This window comes from Cottoperca gobio, chromosome 21 (genome assembly GCF_900634415.1).
Source record: "Cottoperca gobio chromosome 21, fCotGob3.1, whole genome shotgun sequence".
Lineage (NCBI taxonomy): Eukaryota > Metazoa > Chordata > Actinopteri > Perciformes > Bovichtidae > Cottoperca > Cottoperca gobio.
In genome coordinates, this window is record NC_041375.1 from 1,107,970 (window position 1) to 1,127,586 (window position 19,617).

At 38.1% G+C, this 19,617-nt stretch overlaps 5 protein-coding genes and 1 pseudogene across 5 annotated transcripts; all 6 read right to left on the reverse strand.

Moving 5' to 3' along the window:
• Positions 1 to 830: 830 nt before the first annotated feature.
• Positions 831 to 1,621, reverse strand: LOC115026180 (gamma-crystallin M3-like). Its single transcript, XM_029458858.1, has 3 exons — positions 1,583 to 1,621; positions 1,207 to 1,449; positions 831 to 1,106 (listed from the first exon to the last, which is right to left on the reverse strand). The coding sequence occupies exons 1-3, from the start codon at positions 1,610 to 1,612 to the stop codon at positions 831 to 833; spliced, it is 549 nt and encodes a 182-aa protein (XP_029314718.1). The 5' UTR covers positions 1,613 to 1,621.
• Positions 1,622 to 4,243: 2,622 nt separating this feature from the next.
• LOC115026200 (gamma-crystallin M3-like) lies at positions 4,244 to 5,019 on the reverse strand (annotated as a pseudogene).
• A 2,324-nt stretch (positions 5,020 to 7,343) lies between these two features.
• On the reverse strand, positions 7,344 to 8,759 carry LOC115026185 (gamma-crystallin M3-like). The gene is made up of 3 exons (XM_029458866.1): positions 8,718 to 8,759; positions 8,367 to 8,609; positions 7,344 to 7,622 (listed from the first exon to the last, which is right to left on the reverse strand). Exons 1-3 carry the CDS (start codon positions 8,748 to 8,750, stop codon positions 7,344 to 7,346), a joined length of 555 nt encoding a protein of 184 aa, XP_029314726.1. The 5' UTR covers positions 8,751 to 8,759.
• A 2,490-nt stretch (positions 8,760 to 11,249) lies between these two features.
• Positions 11,250 to 12,031, reverse strand: LOC115026212 (gamma-crystallin M3-like). Its single transcript, XM_029458908.1, has 3 exons — positions 11,990 to 12,031; positions 11,637 to 11,879; positions 11,250 to 11,528 (listed from the first exon to the last, which is right to left on the reverse strand). Exons 1-3 carry the CDS (start codon positions 12,020 to 12,022, stop codon positions 11,250 to 11,252), a joined length of 555 nt encoding a protein of 184 aa, XP_029314768.1. The 5' UTR covers positions 12,023 to 12,031.
• Positions 12,032 to 14,036: 2,005 nt separating this feature from the next.
• Positions 14,037 to 14,815, reverse strand: LOC115026189 (gamma-crystallin M3-like). Its single transcript, XM_029458879.1, has 3 exons — positions 14,774 to 14,815; positions 14,423 to 14,665; positions 14,037 to 14,315 (listed from the first exon to the last, which is right to left on the reverse strand). The coding sequence occupies exons 1-3, from the start codon at positions 14,804 to 14,806 to the stop codon at positions 14,037 to 14,039; spliced, it is 555 nt and encodes a 184-aa protein (XP_029314739.1). The 5' UTR covers positions 14,807 to 14,815.
• Positions 14,816 to 16,869: 2,054 nt separating this feature from the next.
• On the reverse strand, positions 16,870 to 17,647 carry LOC115026192 (gamma-crystallin M3-like). The gene is made up of 3 exons (XM_029458881.1): positions 17,606 to 17,647; positions 17,255 to 17,497; positions 16,870 to 17,148 (listed from the first exon to the last, which is right to left on the reverse strand). The coding sequence occupies exons 1-3, from the start codon at positions 17,636 to 17,638 to the stop codon at positions 16,870 to 16,872; spliced, it is 555 nt and encodes a 184-aa protein (XP_029314741.1). The 5' UTR covers positions 17,639 to 17,647.
• Between the last annotated feature and the right edge of the window lie 1,970 nt (positions 17,648 to 19,617).

Genomic DNA, 19,617 nt, shown 5'->3' on the forward strand with positions numbered 1-19,617 from the left:
CATGAGACACAGAAACTCTGGGGATGATGCCCCGGATGATGAGTTAGTAACATACATTTACATAAATGCATACAGATAGAGAGGGAAAGGAGGGGAGAGGGAGGGGAGGAGAGAGGAAGAGAAGGAGGAGAGCAGGAGGTGTCCCCCGGCAGTCTAAGCCTATAGCAGCATAACTAGGGGCTTGGTCCAAGGCAAGCCTGAGCCAGCCCTAACTATAAGTTGAAACTATAATTTCAGTCACTTTGAGACTTTTACTTGGTAAAAAATAATAAAATAATAAAATAATAAATAATAATAATAAAATAAAATAAAATATATATAATAATAATATTTTAAAAACTACAATAATTCATTTTTATTTTTATAAATTAATAAAATAAATTAATAAAATACATTAAAAAGAAATAAAATAAAATAAACATTTTTAATGACATTCCTGATGCCTCTGAAATGTAATTCTGATTTGCTTAATTTGGTTTCATGTAAACAAATGTTTGTTTTTTAAATGTTCAGGATTTTTTCACATCAAATAATAATTTATTTACTTATCAATGTTTATGTGATAATGTATGCTTTTTTGCAATGTGTTGGGTATGTGGTGTCATTTATTTGTTATTCTCTTCATGGTTATCCAACGGGAAAATGACATTGATGTTGTGAAAATTCTTATTTTTTGGGCACCTCTTTATATCTTGATCGTCATTAGTAATCCTCATTGTTTATTCAGTGTATTACATAAAATCCACATTTTATTGTAGATATGAAACAGGAAATGAAAATCACACGCTCAAGTTTTTGTTTTATCTTTCATTTTTTATTCAAGATAAAGTCTAGCACATGTCCATGATACGCCTCATGCTCATGAACCTCATGCCACTCATGCCCATGTCCCTGAAGCTCCTGTACTCTCCGGGCCTCATGTACATCTGCTTGCCTCTGAACTGGGGCTGCTCGTACATCAGCCAGTGTCCGTCCATCACGTTGCAGGACTGGCAGTCGGACATGCGGTAACGATCCTGGATGTTGTCGCAGTCGTCCATCAGCTCATTCATCTGACCACCGAAGTTCTCCCTCTCGTAGATCCTCATCCTGAACTGACCTCTGTGCTGTTTTTTTGGAGAGAATAAAAATGCATTAATATCAAGTATTGTGGGGATCGCCACTCGTAGTAGAACCATAGTATGACTGATGCTGCTTTACACCTACCATGGGGATCATACGGCAAGACTTGATGCCATTGCTCATTCCCATCATGTTCATGTAGTCGGAGTACTCGCCCCTCTTCATGAAGAACTGATTTCCCATGTAGTTGGAACGGTCGTACACCATGAAGCAGCCGCTCTCCACCCTGCAGGAGTGACACCTGGTCAGGTAGGAGGTCATGTCAGCGCAGTCGCTCATGCACTCATAGGAGCGCCCCTGGAAGTTCTTCTCCTCGTAGAAGGTGATCTGAAAACAAGAAGGCTTTTTAGTTTTTAGTTTGAGTTGACAGTAAGACATAATTTGATCTAGCAAACCTGCTGTATATTCTGTATAAATTACAATATTTGTGTTTTATGTTTGAAATGATCCTGGAGTTTACCTTGCCCATGCTCATGTCGGTGGTGGTCATACTTGTAGATGAACTGCTGCTGTTGCTACTGCTGTCCTGTTTGGTGTAACGCTTGCTTTTATACCTGACCAAACCCTACAGAGTTAGTGGGCCTCCATTGTTTAAACCCCTGACCCAGCAACATGGTACATTATGGTGCGCAGGCCTGTGTTACTGTGTTTCATAATCACATGACTGGGCGGTCGAAGACTTTAGAAATTTTACCCTTTCAACCAGGTAACACAACAATAGGCGTCAGGGTGCATACCACATGGGCATATGGCCTGAGCAGCGAGTCCCCAGTTTGTTTCCTGGCTGGCCAGACCCTTTGCTGTCATACGCATGTGGTGCACAGTAACTAGGTACATTTACTCAAGTACTGTACTTAAGTACTCTATTGAGCTACTTGTTCTTTACTTGAGTATTTCCATTTCCTGCTACTTTATACTTCTATTCCACTAAATTTTAGGCAGATTTACTTTACTACATTTACTTGTTAACTTAAATTACTTTTTGAATATTCTGATTACAACATATAATCAACAAATAATTTATCATGTAATATTTGATCCATTGGTGAAATTCACAAGCTACCTGGCAGTGTGTGTATACATATATATATATATATATATATATATATATATATATATATATATATATATAGAAGAAGAAGAAGCTTTTCCTTTACCAGCCGCAACACAGTAATGCATCAATAATTATATTACAGAACTATCATATATATTATTCTGAAAGAGGACTTTTGGTACTTTAAGTAAGATTTTGAATGCATGACTTTTACTTGTACACTGAAGTATTACTACTTTTACTTAAGTAAATGATCTGAGTACTTTGTCCACCTCTGGTCATACCCCTACCCTTTTTGGGGTCTGCCCATTGTTTAGACAGCCCATTATTCAGACACTCCAATAGTCCGAAAAATGTCCCATTGGTTCGAAAGCCTATTTGGCTGACAGTGCATTATTCCAAAAACCAGAAGGCCAAAGGCCCATTAATCAGGCTCTTATGTAGAATGACATCATTGGACCTATATTTTCTACTATGACGAAGACATACTCTGGCTCTGATTTGCTAGTATTTGTTGATTGGTTGGTTAAATTTAGGCATGAGGAGCGAGATCGGTTAGGGTTAGTTTAAAATATTGTGAGCGTAAAGGTCAATGACGTTATTCTGCATAATTATCAGCCACATGCTTGTGTTTGTTGCACGGAGGGTATGTATTTTCGGAGCAATGGACCATCGGAACAATGGCCATTTGTTTTTGGGATAATGGGCATTCAGACAAATGGGCTTTCGCTTCAATGGGAGGTTTTTTGGACTATTGAGGTTTCGGAACAATGGGCCGTCTAAAAAAGGACATGGCACACTCTCTTTCCGCACATATTCTGTCTCTCTCGACTATCACTATCAAATAAAGGCAATAAATGCCTACAAAAAAACAAAACAAGGTGAAACAAATGAGGAATGATGTTGTTTGTGCTGCAAGGTGGAACCGTGAAACAAAGGAAAGGTCATAGATTTTCTCTCTCTCTTTTAGGTTGTTCCAAACACAAGACACCCAGTAGGTCTGTCACACACACCACTTTGATGCCATTGTTTGATTTCATTCTTGTTGACATGATCCTCAGCCAACATTGAAGGAGTCAGTAAGAGGCGCGAATGAGACTTAAGTTTAAGCCTATATATATGTGCATCATCAATAAAAAAAACAAAATATAATTGCTGCATCCATTCAACATTTAATCAAACTTTAAGTGAACTGACTTTAACTGCTAACTGTTTAAGGTCACTACAAAGTAAACTTTAGCTCACGATGATAGCGGTGCACATAACATAATTTTAAGCTCAGTGTTTAAACGTGTTTTACCAAAGTTGTTGTTGGGAGTTGTAGCCATATAAACCATCAAATGGCTAGCGAGAGAAGTCATTGAGTTATATTTCCACTCTATTTGGCATAAACAAGAAACATTAGCTAACATTAGCTAGGCTCAAGTGGCTAGTACCGTTAGCTACATCACGGGTCGACTGCAATTGCTTCTGATCAGATGTTTTTTAAAGTCAGAAGCACCTTCTGCGTTTCATACACTGTACAGATGTTCACTCAGGGTTTGAAACCTTTAACTACTTTTGCTGCCACTTACAGTAAGTCATAAAGGAGTCACTGCCATGTATCAGCAAAACCTGTGAGCAGGTTAGTTAGTTTATTAATTATTGTGCTATTATTTGTTCACGTTTGTATATAAACTTCAGCTTTACCAGAACTCCTTCCCAGAAGATCCTTTTATAACCAATTTAATACTTCATTTGTACAGTATGTCAATTTATTTTCCACATGTACAAATAATGTATGTAAATGTGTAGAATACTAAATAAGGTACTAAATTTGTACTTTGCTTTGAAAATATAATGTAATGCAAATGTAACAGCCTAATTTGAATTAGCCTGTAATATTACAAGTTGTTAAATAACCAGAGCATTAATCCTTTTTTCATGTTCAATTGCAAGCATTTGGCTGTTGGGTTTAGCAGTAAAATGTTCAAGATACAAAGTACTGTATAATGTTTCATTGTGAAAGTTAGGTAATGAGAATGACAAAAGTTAAAGTAGTGCAGAAATTATTTATTTAATAGCATTTGATACATTCAGTGAACATTTAGTTGCAGGAGTCCATGATGTGCCTCATGCTCATGAACCTCATGTTGTTCATGCCCATGTCCCTGAAGTTCCTGTACTCTCCGGGCCTCATGTACATCTGCTTGCCTCTGTACTGGGGCTGCTCGTACATCAGCCAGTGTCCGTCCATCACGTTGCAGGACATGCAGTCGGACATGCGGTAACGCTCCTGGATGTTTTCGCAGTCGTCCATCAGCTCATTCATCTGACCACCGAAGTTCTCCTTCTCGTAGATCCTCATCCTGAACTGGCCTCTGTGCTGTTTTTTTGGGAGAATATAAATAAATGAATTCCTAATATCGAGTTTTGTTGGGGTTGTCACAGTATATGACATATGCTGCTTTACACCTACCATGGGGATCATGCGGCAAGACTTGATGCAGTCCCTCATTCCCATCATGCTCATGTGGTCGGAGTACTCGCCCCTCTTCATGAAGTACTGGTTTCCCATGTAGTTGGAACGGTCGTACACCATGAAGCAGCCGCTCTCCACCCTGCAGGACTGGCACCTGCTCAGGTAGGAGGTCATGTCAGAGCAGTCGCTCATGCACTCATAGGAGCGACCCTGGAAGTTCTTCTCCTCAGTAGAAGGTGATCTGAAAAAAGTAAATTGTAATGGTTAGAAATAACGCAGCAAGGTAAATATGGTGATCTCATTTTACAGACAGTAATTTCTAGTTATTACAAAAAGATTTTTAAAGTACCTTGCCCCTCATGTTCATGCCGGTGTTGCTCATGTTGACTGTAGATGTGCTGTTGGTGTTGACCGTGCTTTCTCCGTGGTAACCCTTTCCTTTTATACCTGAACAACGAAAAGAATCAGTGACCCCTCCCCCTCAGAGAACCCGCCTACTCAGCAACTTACTATTGAAGCCAACAGAATACAGAGGTCATGTTCATTTTTCAGGGACTGCGTACCTTGCAGTGGATGACACCTGACTATATTCATGACACCTCACGACATACCGACATAAAGTGTTTTCTTGTCTTCTCTCGGCTAGTACGAGAGATTTTCACGTTTTTCGTGGCGTTGACCAATACAAGCACAGAACTGTAAACATGGTGAAGAAGAATGTCTTTGTTGATGCTGCTATGTGTAATTGTGAAACAGAGGAAAGTCATTTTTTGTAATTTATTTTTAGGCTTTTTTGAACACAAGATAGCCAATATTTAAACACACTAATTCGGAGGAAATTGTGGCACCCTAATTCCGATGACATCAAGTAGGTCGCGAAAAATGGCAAGCTATGATTGCTCTGGGGACAACGTGTTATCTGTCATATCTCTTAGCTGAGTCACAACAAGAATTTTATGACTCTATAATCTATAATCTGACACAGTGACCATATTAATAGACAAAAAAATGTGTGTAATCTGCACCGCACATTACAGTTAAAGTTGACTGTGACTGTAGTAAATATTGAACTACAGTGTTGGACAGTCACTATGTACATTTACTCAAGTACTGTCCTTAAATACATTTTTGAGGTACTTGTAAATGGGTATTTCCATTTCCTGCTACTTCATACTTCCCTCCACTACAATTCAGAAAATATTGTACTTTTATTGTGATAAATCTAGTTACTTAGAAAATTCAGATTTAGATTAATAATATAAAATATAATCAACCAATAATTTATCATGTGTTATTATTGGTTAAGATAAACTTTATTGATCATTTGTTGACACATTTATCTGCTATTTTATCTACTATTTTAATTCTGCTATTTTATCTGCTATTGTTATAATGGTACTTCAGACTCATTTACATCAACACTGTGATTATTGTACTGTAAATGCTCTTATTCTGTCTAATCTTGTACTAATTGTTATGTTTTTGCTGTGAAGCACTTTGGGCTGCAATTCTTGTATGAAAGGTGCTATACAAATAAAGATTATTATTATTATTATTATTTGGTATAACAGACAAGCTACTCAGCAGTTTACTAAAAATAAATGAAAACAGCTCCTACTTTACCAGATCCAAGAATAAAGTGATGAAGACATTAATGCATCAAGGCTTTTTGTTCTTGCTTAATATTCTTTATTGGTGGAAATTCTCTTACACATATATATGATTTTCATATACATACAGTATGTAGATGAAGAACAGATGCAAGTCATACAATTTAAAATTCAGCCACCATTTTCCTTACATTCTTGTTTTCTTCATGCATCAATAATTATAATCCAATATCATAATAATGAGAATCATGTTCTTTCCATCAGTTTAATATGGCAAATATGAATATAGACCCTTTAATACACTCAAGAGTCTCAGACAACATTCATACACAGAAGGAGACAGTTACAGACGTGCATCAGAGCTAATTGTGCTTCATCATTGTGGAACAAAACATTGGGCATTAATTGCTGAACTCATCTAACATTTAACCAGAATTAAAGTGTACTGACTTTAAATGTTTTAGATTACTGAATTGTAATCACTTGCTGCTAGTGGAGGACAATTAGGCTCTGAGTTATTTGATGTGTTTTACAAAAGGTGTCTTTGGAAGTTGTAGCTGAACAAACTGACAAATTGAAGCAAAACAAGGCAAAATTAGAGTAATATTTGTTGTCTAAAACTTTGTGGCATAAACATTAGCTAACATTACCTATCTTAAGTAGCTATCGTTGGTTCGTTTATTTTTTACTATGACAATTTAGATGCCTCCCCTGTAAACAGTAGAATATGTAATATTAAATAAAAATGTCCATGCTTTGAAAATAAATAAACTCTTATTTTGATTTCATTGTTAAACTTGTGATTATTCGTAGTGCATTGAAGCGTTGTTGATTACCCAGAATATGAATAGTTTCAAGATCAATAAGCCTTTGTCTGTTGGGTAAAATGTAGAGCCAAATTTCTCATCAGATTTAGTACACTTAAGAATGAAAATGTAGTTTTCAAATTACAATTCAAATAAATTACATAACCCATTATATATATATATTTGGTATAGCATAATATGTCATTGTGGCAGTTGCGCAAAAAGCTTGACAAAAGTTAAATTAGAGAGAAATTATTTATTTAGTGACATTTGATACATTCAGTGAACATTTAGTTGCAGGAATCGGTGATACGCCTCATGCTCATGAACCTCTGGCCGCTCATGCCCATGTCCCTGAAGCTCTTGTACTCTCCGGGCCTCATGTACATCATCTTGCCTCTGAAGTGGGGCTGCTCGTACATCAGCCAGTGTCCGTCCATCACGTTGCAGGACTGGCAGTCGGACATGCGGTAACGATCCTGGATGTTGTCGCAGTCGTCCATCAGCTCATTCATCTGACCACCGAAGTTCTCCCTCTCGTAGATCTTCATCCTGAACTGACCTCTGTGCTGTTTTTTTGGAGAGAATAAAAACAAATTAATGTCTATGTATCAAGTTTTGTGAGGGTTGTCACCAGGGGCAGACGGGCCATCGGGTAGTCCCGGTAGACTCCGGAATGGCCGATCCATTCCAGGCCGAACCGTCCGGTAGTCATTTTTTATCTTTTAATTTCTAATGTTAATAGTTACTGTATGGTCCTTGGCCGTGGCATCGGTCAGCCTTGCCCTCACAGCCGCAGACAGCACAAAGCGGAAAGCTGCCTGTCTGACTGGGCCAATCTAATTATTTTAATATTGAAGAGGGGTACGAGCGAATCCTCTGAATTTGGAATGATTCTCATTTTTTGTTCAAATTTGATTAGCTGTCACTTTCATCGTGAGGGCATTGTAGTTTTTGGTATAGAAGTTAGCAGTAGTTGGCAGTATACTGGGACTTAGTGTTCCAGCTCATCTAGGCTTGCCTGGCAGGTCTTGCTTTGATTCTGTGCAGTGGTGACGAGCTTATGCAAACTGATGAGGCAGATGTCAGTAAAACATCCTAATTTGTCTTAAAGTCTTCAGCATCAACAGATTCTCTTTATACCACAAAATCGATATAATTGTTAAAATTATTGCCAAAAGTTTTGGCTCACTCCCTTCGGGAACTCGTATATTGGGCCTTTAAATCTCAAATTCCTGGTCTGGAGTTCAGTCCCAGTATGTCAACCATAGTAGAAACATACTCTAATGGGACTGATGCTGCTTTACACCTACCATGGGGATCATGCGGCAAGACTTGATGCAGTCCCTCATTCCCATCATGCTCATGTAGTCGGAGTACTCGCCCCTCCTCATGAAGTACTGGTTTCCCATGTAGTTGGAACGGTCGTACACCATGAAGCAGCCGCTCTCCACCCTGCAGGACTGGCACCTGTTCAGAGAGGAGGTCATATCAGAGCAGTCGCTCATGCACTCATAGGAGCGACCCTGGAAGTTCTTCTCCTCGTAGAAGGTGATCTGAAAAAAGTGAATTGTAATGGTTAGAAATAACGCAGCAAGTTAAATATGGTGATCTCATTTTGTAAACAGTAATTTCTAGTTATTACAAAATGATTGTTAAAGTACCTTGCCCCTCATGTTCATGCCGGTGTTGCTCATGTTGGCTGTAGATGTGTTTGTTGTTCCTACCTGGTTTTACCCTTTGCTTTTATACCTGACCAACGTAAATAATCAGTGACCCCTCCCCCTCAGAGAACCCCCTTACTCAGCAAGTTACTATTGAAGCCAACAGAATGCAGAGATTTTGTTCATTCTTTCAGGGACAAGGTACTTGTAGTGGACGACAACTGACGCTGCATCTGTGACGTGTCTCGGCGTCCTGATACAAAGACAATTGTTTTCTGCCTCTTTTTTTTTGCCAAATATGACAAATTCCATGTGTTTCATGACGTTGATCAATAGGAGCACAGAACTGTAAACAGTAGAAGAGGAAGTGTGTGGAAGTTTCTAGTTGGGACTGTGAAACAGAGGAAAGGTCAGTCATCTTGTCTTTCTTTTTTTAGGCTTTTCCAAACAAAAGATAGCCAACATCCAACAGACCGCTTTGGACAGAATTGTTTGTGACATTCTTGTTTTTCTAAGCTGTTCCTTAGGACCTCAATCTTGATGACATTACGTGAAAGACAGCAAGCTATGATTGTTCTGGGGCCAACATGTACTCTGTCATGTCTGAGTCAAGGCAAGAATATATGACTCTGTAAACTAATCGCCTAATCTGACAGTGACCATCTTGTATAGTGTGAACGTAAGAGTTGAAGTAGACCGGAAAACTGAAATGAAATTATTCAACAAACATCCAATTCATCCAATTTATTCAAAGACTAATAAAACACAGTAGTACAAATTGACCTCATATAATTAGCCAGGTGCTTATGTTTGTTGCAGAGAGAGTGTGTTTTCGGAACAATGGGCATTTGCTTTCGGGATAACGGGACTGACTGTTGGAATTCGGAAATATGGGCAATATTAGAACAATGTCTTGGCACCAAACTGTGAACTCAGGATGCAGTAAATGTTGAACTGTAATTTTCTGTACAAAACATCCCAGCTATATAAAGTATCCAAGTTAAATACGGAAGACCCGGTGGTTTCTGACATTTTCTGTTAATAAGATATGTTCCTTCGACATAGAAACAGAAGAGTCTCCTGAATAATTTAACAATACTATTGGTTTATGTTATGGCCATTAATTTTAAAGATCTCAAACGAGAAGATATGTTTTTTGATTCAGTTAAGTATAATAATAATAATATAAACTATATAAAGAACTTTTCTTTACAATGTTACAAAGTGCTTTACAAAAGACAATAAGTTAGTACAGCAAATGGCTCTAAATAACTTTGACACCCACATGAGCCTCAGCCGTTATTTGTATGGACAGAGCCAGTGAGAGGAATCAGAGCTAATGTTATGGCACATTCACAATGCTTCATTATTGTAGTCAGGAACAAAACACGAAACCATATTTTCTTAATTCATCTAACGTTTTACTAAAATTCAAGTGAACTGACTAGCAAGACAAGGCCTAACTAGAGTAATAATTAATGTCTTAAACAACAAACATTAGCTAACGTTCGCTACCTTGAGTGGCTATATGTTAGCTGCGTTATTCATATGACGTACAGGTGTTCACTCAAGTTTTGAAATGTGTAAATACTGTTGGTATTAAATGTTGTGGAGGACGTAATGACTGCAACAAATCAATCCAGTAAACTTCTGAATGTTCGTATAGTATTTATTTAAAGTGATAATAACAGCATTTGATAATACGTCTTAGCCAAGGACACTTTCTCCCTCTCCAAGCCACAGACCGAACTCAACCGGTTAACTATCTTTTGGATCAGAAGAAGTGTGTTGACACATTCGGAAACATTTTGATTAGTTCAACTCTCTAAGGGCGTAGTCTTCACTCATTGGTCCACGTTGGCGTGGCAGGCGAGTACACGCCCCTTGGAGAGCAGCGTTATGATGAGACGGCTGTTGTCCTGTCGCACTTAAAGGAGAAGCGTACCTAATGTGTTTTACATTCATATCTAATAGTGCTCATTATACATATTGTGCAGAAATCCATATTGATTGAGGTAGACAAATACATAGTCATCAAGTGTGGATTAATACAATCGGGAGTTATTTACTTCACAATACTTAAGCCGTATTTTAAGTACTAAAGGAGCGACTTGCATTTACCAGAAACACCTGCATAAGGATTCTGGGCTAAATAATGTTTTTGCTAATGTGTACATATTGGACCATGTAATAGCTCCTAAATACAATTTTTACCTTGCTTTGAAATTACATTCAGGAATTGTTAACCCAACATATTAATTCTTCCAAGATCAATGGTAAGCCTTTGATCGGCTTAATAGTAAAATGTAGAGCAACATTTCTCATCAGATTTCAAACATTTTAGAAGAAAATCCTTGCTAACAGCTGCTTGTTGTCTAAACATAATCAAATATATTCAATTTCAGGTCTTATATTTTTTGGGGTTTAATACTTGATAATATCTCATTGTGAGAGTTGAACAATAAGCATGACAAAAGTTAATATAGTGTAGAAATTATTTATTTAATAGCATTTGATACATTCAGTAAACATTTAGTTGCAGGAATCGTTGATACGCTTCATGCTCATGAACCTCATGTTGTTCATGCCCATGTCCCTGAAGTTCCTGTACTCTCCGGGCCTCATGTACATCATCTTGCCTCTGAACTGGGGCTGATCGTACATCAGCCAGTGTCCGTCCATCACGTTGCAGGACTGGCAGTCGGACATGCGGTAACGCTCCTGGATGTTGTCGCAGTCGTCCATCAGCTCATTCATCTGACCACCGAAGTTCTCCCTCTCGTAGATCTTCATCCTGAACTGACCTCTGTGCTGTTTTTTTTGGTTGAATAAAAGAAAAATTAATTCCTAATATCGAGTGTTGTTGGGGTTGTCACCCGTAGTAGAACCATAGTATGACTGATGCTGCTTTACACCTACCATGGGGATCATGCGGCAAGACTTGATGCAGTCCCTCATTCCCATCATGCTCATGTAGTCGGAGTACTCGCCCCTCTTCATGAAGCACTGGTTTCCCATGTAGTTGGAACGGTCGTACACCATGAAGCAGCCGCTCTCCACCCTGCAGGACTGGCACCTGCTCAGGTTGGAGGTCATGTCAGAGCAGTCGCTCATGCACTCATAGGAGCGACCCTGGAAGTTCTTCTCCTCGTAGAAGGTGATCTGAAAGAAGTGAATTGTAATGGTTAGAAATAACGCAGCTAAGTTAAATATAGGTGATCTCATTTTACAGACAGTAATTTATACTTAATAGTAAAAGATTTTTAAAGTACCTTGCCCCTCATGTTCATGCCGGTGTTGCTCATGTTGGCTGTAGATGTGTTTGTTGCTCTTACCTGGTTCAACCCTTTGCTTTTATACCTGACCAACACAAAGAATCAGTGACCCCTCCCCCTCAGAGAACCCCCTTACTCAGCAAGTTACTATTGAAACCAACAGAATGCAGAGATTTTGAAAAAAAATTCATGGACTAGGCACCACGTGGTGGACGACAGCTGACGCTGCATCTGTGGCGTGTCTCGACATACTGACAATAAGACTAATGTTTTATTTGCCTTTCTTTAGCTAAATATGACAAATGCCATGTGTTTTGTGACGTTGACCAATAGGAGCACAGACCTGTAAACACGTAGAAGAGGAATTATGTGGGTGTTGCTAAGTGGAACTGTGAAACAGAGAAAAGGTCAGTCATCTTTTCTTAATTTCTTTAGGCTTTTCCAAACAAGATAGTCAATTTCAAACAGACCGCTTTGGATTAAATTGTTTGTTTACATTCTTGTTTTCAGAAGTCGGTCCCTATTACCTCATTGTTGATGATATCACGTAGGTCATAAAAGACGGCAATCTATGATTGGTCAACATGTAGTCTGTCATGTCTAAGTCACCGCAAGAATTTTGTTACTCTATAATCGCCTATTCTGATACAGTGATCGAAAAACAATCTGTTAACATACAATTTATCAAACGTATTCAAAGGCTAATAAAATAAAGTAATAAAGATTGACCTAAATTTTCTTGCCATTTCCTTCTGTGGTGAGAGTGTGTATTTTCGGAGCAGTGGGTCTCCGCTACAATCGGCGCTTGTTTTTGGGATAACAGGCTGTTGCACAAATTGGATTGGCATTTGGTACAATTGGACACTTTTTGGGACTGTTGGGGTTTCTGAATATTGGGCCGTTGGAACAATGTCATGGCACCGAACTGTCAACCCAGACTGCTGTAAATGTTGAACTTTAATTTTGTGTACGCAACCCCCCGACTTTATACAGTTTATATGTTAGTAAAGGAAGGTCTGGTGGTTTCGGACGTTTTTATAAAATAATATGCTCAATGTTCGTTCTCTATGGAAACAACAGAGTTTCCTGGGTGATTTAACAATACTACAAGTTTATGTTATGGTCATCAATTTTAATGATTTGAAACGAAAAGACCATTTTTTCCCATCAGTTTAGTTTGGTGAATAGCTCCAAATAACTTTGATACTCACTTGAGCCTCAGCAAACATTCAGAACCCTGAACCGTAATTGTGTCATTCATCCAACATTTATCCACAATTTAAGTGAACTAACCAGCGAGACAAGGCATAACTAAAGTAATAATTTACGTCTCAAATATTACTTAGCGGCAAAAGCAACAAAGATTAGCTAACATTAGCTACCATAAGGGGCTATATGCTATCTGCGTTACAGGCCGACTGCAATTGCACCTCCGATCAGATATTTTTTTAAAGTCTGGAGCGCCTTACTTGTTTCATACGATGTACAAGTGTTGATGTAAAGTTTAAAACCTGTAAATACTTTTACCAGAATAATAAAGGAGTGACTTGAATTTATTAGCAACACCTGCAAGCAGGTTATTTACTATAGGCTGTGAGCTAATGTGCAGCCTACACAGTTGATTATGTAGCCTAATACAAACTATAACTTTCTACCTTGCTTTGAAAATGTAATACTCTCATTGTGATTTCCTTGTCTAATATTTGCTTATCCGTAGCGTGTAATGTTTAGGAATTGTTGTAACCAGAATATTATAATAATATTCCTTCTTTCAAAATCAATGGTGAGCCTGTGACTGTTGGGTTTAACAATAAAATATATAGTCACATTTCTCATCAGATTTCAAACAATATAGGATGAAAAATGTGCTTGCCAACAGCTGCTTCCTGTTTAAAAAAATATATATTTAATTTCATAACTCATGATATTTTTGGGTTTAATACTTGATAATATCTCATTGTGAGAGTTGAACAATAAGCATGACAAAAGTTAATATAGTGCAGAAATTATTTATTTATTAGCATTTGATACATTCAGTAAACATTTAGTTGCAGGAATCGTTGATGCGCTTCATGCTCATGAACCTCTGGCCGCTCATGCCCATGTCCCTGAAGTTCCTGTACTCTCCGGGCCTCATGTACATCTGCTTGCCTCTGAACTGGGGCTGATCGTACATCAGCCAGTGTCCGTCCATCACGTTGCAGGACTGGCAGTCGGACATGCGGTAACGCTCCTGGATGTTGTCGCAGTCGTCCATCAGCTCATTCATCTGACCACCGAAGTTCTCCCTCTCGTAGATCTTCATCCTGAACTGGCCTCTGTGCTGTTTTTTTTGGGAGAATAAAAGAAAATTAATTCCTAATATCGAGTGTTGTTGGGGTTGTCACCCATAGTAGAACCATAGTATGACTGATGCTGCTTTACACCTACCATGGGGATCATGCGGCAAGACTTGATGCAGTCCCTCATTCCCATCATGCTCATGTAGTCGGAGTACTCGCCCCTCTTCATGAAGTACTGGTTTCCCATGTAGTTGGAACGGTCGTACACCATGAAGCAGCCGCTCTCCACCCTGCAGGACTGGCACCTGTTCAGGTTGGAGGTCATGTCAGAGCAGTCGCTCATGCACTCATAGGAGCGACCCTGGAAGTTCTTCTCCTCGTAGAAGGTGATCTGAAAGAAGTGAATTGTAATGGTTAGAAATAACGCAGCTAGTTAAATATAGTGATCTAATTTTACAGACAGTAATTTATACTTAATAGTAGAAGATTTCTAAAGTACCTTGCCCCTCATGTTCATGCCGGTGTTGCTCATGTTGGCTGTAGATGTGTTTGTTGCTCTTACCTGGTTCAACCCTTTGCTTTTATACCTGACCAACGCAAAGAATCAGTGACCCCTCCCCCTCAGAGAACCCCCCTTACTCAGCAAGTTACTATTGAAACCAACAGAATGCAGAGATTTCGTACATTTTTTCAGGGACTGAGTAGGCCTACCACGTGGTGGACGACAGCTGACGCTGCATCTGTGATGTCTCACGACGTACTGACAAAAAGACTCGTGTTTTCTTTGTCTTTTTTCTCAAAATATGACAAATGCCATGTCTTTCATGACGTTGACCAATAGGAGCACAGAACTGTATACATGGAGAAGAGGAATTATGTGGGTGTTGCTAGTTGGAACTGTGAAACAGAGGAAAGGTCAGTCATCTTTTCTTTCTTTTTTTAGACTTTTCCAAACAAGATAGCATCACACAGTATCAAACAGAGCGCTTTGGATTAAATTGTTGGCTTACATTATTGTTCTCGGAAGTTGGTCCCTAGCACCTCATGTCTGATGATATCACATAGGTCGTGAAAGACTAAAAGCTATGATTGCTTTGGGGCCAATATCTCTTAGCCGAGTCACGGCAAGAATATTATCACGTTATAATCGCCTAATCTGACACATCGATCAATTTAACAGACGATTATATTCTGTAGTTTGAACGTAAAAATTGAAGTAGATCAGAAAACGTAAAAAAATAATAATTCTGGAAACCTACAATTCATCAAACTTATTCATAGGCTAAAAAAACCCCACAGTAATAAAGATTGACCTTAAAACAATGTGCCATGTGCTTCTGTTTGCTGTAGGGAGAGTGTGTATTTTCGGAGCAATGGGTCTTCGAAACAATAGGCGTTATTTTTGAGGATAATGTCGCACAAATTAGATCGACTTGCGGTAGAATGGGAAATCTTTTGGGACTTTTGGGGTTCTGGAATAATGGGCCTCCGGAACAATGTCATGGTACCGAACTGCGACCACAGGCTGCTGTAAATGTTGAAGTGTAATTTTGTGTACGCAACCCCCCACCTTATGAAGTTTCAAAGTTAATAAAGGAAGGCCTGGTGGTTTGGGACGTTTTTAAAAATAACATTCTCAATGTTTGTTCTAAATAGAAACAAAAGAGTCTCCTGGTTGATTTAACAATACTATAGGTTTGTGTTATGAACATTCATTGTAATGATTCCAAATGAGAAGGCTTGTTATTTCCATCAGTTTAGTTTGGTTAATGGCTCCAAATAACTGATACCCATTTGAGCCTCAGCCGACATTCAAAACACTGAACCATAATTGCTTAATTCATCTAACATTTACCCAGAATTTAAGTGAACTAACCAGCGAAACAAGGCATAACTAAAGTAATAATTCAAATCTCAAATCTTACTAAGTGGCAAAAACAACAAAGATTAGCTAACATTAGCTACCTTAAGTGGCTATATGCTAACTGCGTCCCAGGCTGACCGCGATTGCACCTCCTATCAGATAGTTTTTAAAGTCTGGAGTGCCTTACTTGTTTCATATGATGTACAAGTGTTGATGTAAGGTTTAAAACCTATAAATACTTTAGCCAGAATAATAAAGGAGCGACTTGCATTTATTAGCAACACCTGTAAATAGATTATTTCGTAAATTAATGTTTGTCCTAATGTGTGCACAGTTGATTATGTAATACTAAATACAATTTTTACATTGCTTGGAAGATGTAATAGCGTTATTTCAAATTTCCATGTTTCATTTTTGCTTATCCATAGCCTGTAATGACTGCGAATTGTTACAACCAGAATAATAATATTTCAATATTTCAATATTTCAATATTTCAAGACTTTGACTGTTGGGTCAAATTTCTCATCAGATTTAAAACACTTTAGGAAGAAAATCTGCTCGCTAACAGCAGCTTGCTTTTTAATAAAAAGAGATATATTTAATTTCATGACTTATATTTTTTAGGTTTAATACTTCATAATATGTCATTGTGAAAGTTGGACAATAAGCTTCGCAGAAGTTAAAATAGTGCAGGAATTATTTATTAGCATTTGATACATTCAATGAACATTTAGTTGCAGGAATCGTTGATACGCCTCATGCTCATGAACCTCTGGCCACTCATGCCCATGTCCATGAAGTTCCTGTACTCTCCGGGCCTCATGTACATCTGCTTGCCTCTGAACTGGGGCTGCTCGTACATCAGCCAGTGTCCCTCCATCACGTTGCAGGACTGGCAGTCGGACATGCGGTAACGGTCCTGGATGTTGTCACAGTCGTCCATCAGCTCGTTCATCTGACCACCGAAGTTCTCCCTCTCGTAGATCTTCATCCTGAACTGACCTCTGTGCTGTTTTTTTTGGAGAGAAGAACAATAAATCAATATCTTTATATAAAGTTTCTGGGGGTTGTCACCCATAGTAATCATATTATGACATATGCTGCTTTACACCTACCATGGGGATCATGCGGCAAGACTTGATGCAGTCCCTCATTCCCATCATGCTCATGTGGTCGGAGTACTCGCCCCTCTTCATGAAGAACTGGTTTCCCATGTAGTTGGAACGGTCGTACACCATGAAGCAGCCGCTCTCCACCCTGCAGGACTGGCACCTGTTCAGGTTGGAGGTCATGTCAGAGCAGTCGCTCATGCACTCATAGGAGCGACCCTGGAAGTTCTTCTCCTCGTAGAAGGTGATCTGAAAGAAGTGAATTGTAATGGTTAGAAATAACGCAGCTAGTTAAATATAGTGATCTAATTTTACAGACAGTAATTTATACTTAATAGTAGAAGATTTCTAAAGTACCTTGCCCCTCATGTTCATGCCGGTGTTGCTCATGTTGGCTGTAGATGTGTTTGTTGCTCCTACCTGGTTTAACCCTTTGCTTTTATACCGAACCAATGCAAAGAATCAGTGACCCCTCCCCCTCAGAGAACCCCCTTACTCAGCAAGTTACTATTGAAACCAACAGAATGCAGAGGTTACGTCCATTTTTTCAGCAACTGTGCATTCCCAACAGAGCTTGTGAATAGGGTGCCCCAAGTGACTAGTAAAAACTGTATGAACTGTATATTACATATCTTTTCTGTATTTGGTTATAGTGAGAATATGGTTTAACTTTTCAGCAGCCACTTTTATATATTTTAAATTGATAGTAGTGATGGTGAAGTGCTTGTAGTAACTTGCTCTTAAAAATAAATCTGTGTTCTCAAAATACAGCATGTGTTTGTTCTTCAATGAAACATTCAGACACAGAAACTTGTTTTATTATAACTTTTGGATTTTATTTTCTGTTTGATAAATGATTAAATTATACAACAGAGATGAATATAGTACAAAGTTAGGATTTTTATTTCACTTGGAGTCATAGGATACATGTTATGAAATACATTTATAATATTAAAATGCAAAGACATACTGTTTAAGATGAACATAAATGACAAATGTTTCATATTATATGTCACATATCAATCACTTCAATGTGTGTACTGCCAAGGACCTATTTTCATTAAACTTGAGAAAAACTGATTTCCAAATAAATTAACTCAACATTTGTTTATACATTTTGTTGTTTGTGTGACAACCAATGACAATCTACATAAATGAGTCACTGTATTATGTACATTAATAAAATAATGAGATATAAAAGGAATTGTTTTACATTTTATAAAATGTACTTATTCCCTCTTGGGAGCCAGAAAGCAAATGGATAATTCCCAAAATGTCAAATTATTGCTTTAAGATAATGAGCTTGTTTGTTTTGTAATATGTGTTTTTTGTTTTTTGTTTGGTTAGTATGTTAAGTGTGTGTTTTTTGGGTTTATATATCTGAGAAATAAAACTAAAGTTGTATACAAACTGACTATCAGCTATAGGCACTTAGGTCCAGGAAGACAAACACCAGCCTATAGAGCCAAATAACTAACCAGCCTGCTCCTTGAGAGAACTCAAACACATTGAGACATCAAAAGCAAGTGGAAAATGAACAGCTTGCCAATGAATACTGTACACAGGATTTAAAAATGTACTGCAAATACAAAGAACACAACAGTGGCTAATACTGGAAACCCAAATGCAGAAAAGGCGATGATGGGTTTTGCTTTTAATGTAAGTGAAATTCATGAAGCTATAAATACCTCTTCAAAGTACAATGTTACAAACAAGACATTACAACACAATTGTTGAAAGTTTTCCTGAAAGTGGTAATAGAATTTTCAAAATTAAAAGGGTTGATATCCATTGGAGCATAAAGGTGCTCAGCAAATGTCATAGCCACTAGTCAATTAGTTTAAAGACTTCAATACACATTTGGAAAATGTTCATCCCCGAGGGTTGCATAGTTGTACTCAACCAATTAGATTTTAATATTTTGTGTTGACTGATTGTGGTGCCAGAGAAAAGGTCAGCAAAGGTCAGGGTCAACAAAAGCCTTTGGATTCATTCACTGGACAATATAAAGTGTTAGTGAAATGCAAGTTTTGAACTGGCAACGGCGCTAGAGTAAAGGTCAAGAGGAATTCAAAATCATTGGAATCAAGTCCAAAAAAAGTAAGATCTTTAAAAGCATTAATCTGTATATTCCATGATGATATAATTTGCCAGAGTTTTATATCATGGGCTAATATTACAATACAAATGTCAAAATGTTTTTTAGTCTAGAACAGGGTTAAGTTTCTGGTTGAGTTTATGATGATACTCCTGTCGTTCATTGTAATAAGTGATAAGTGATGTAATAGTGTTGGGTCAATTTTTCCAATCAAAAATATGTTATGGTCTACCCTACTGTCATTACAACAAAAATGACCTTTATAAACCCG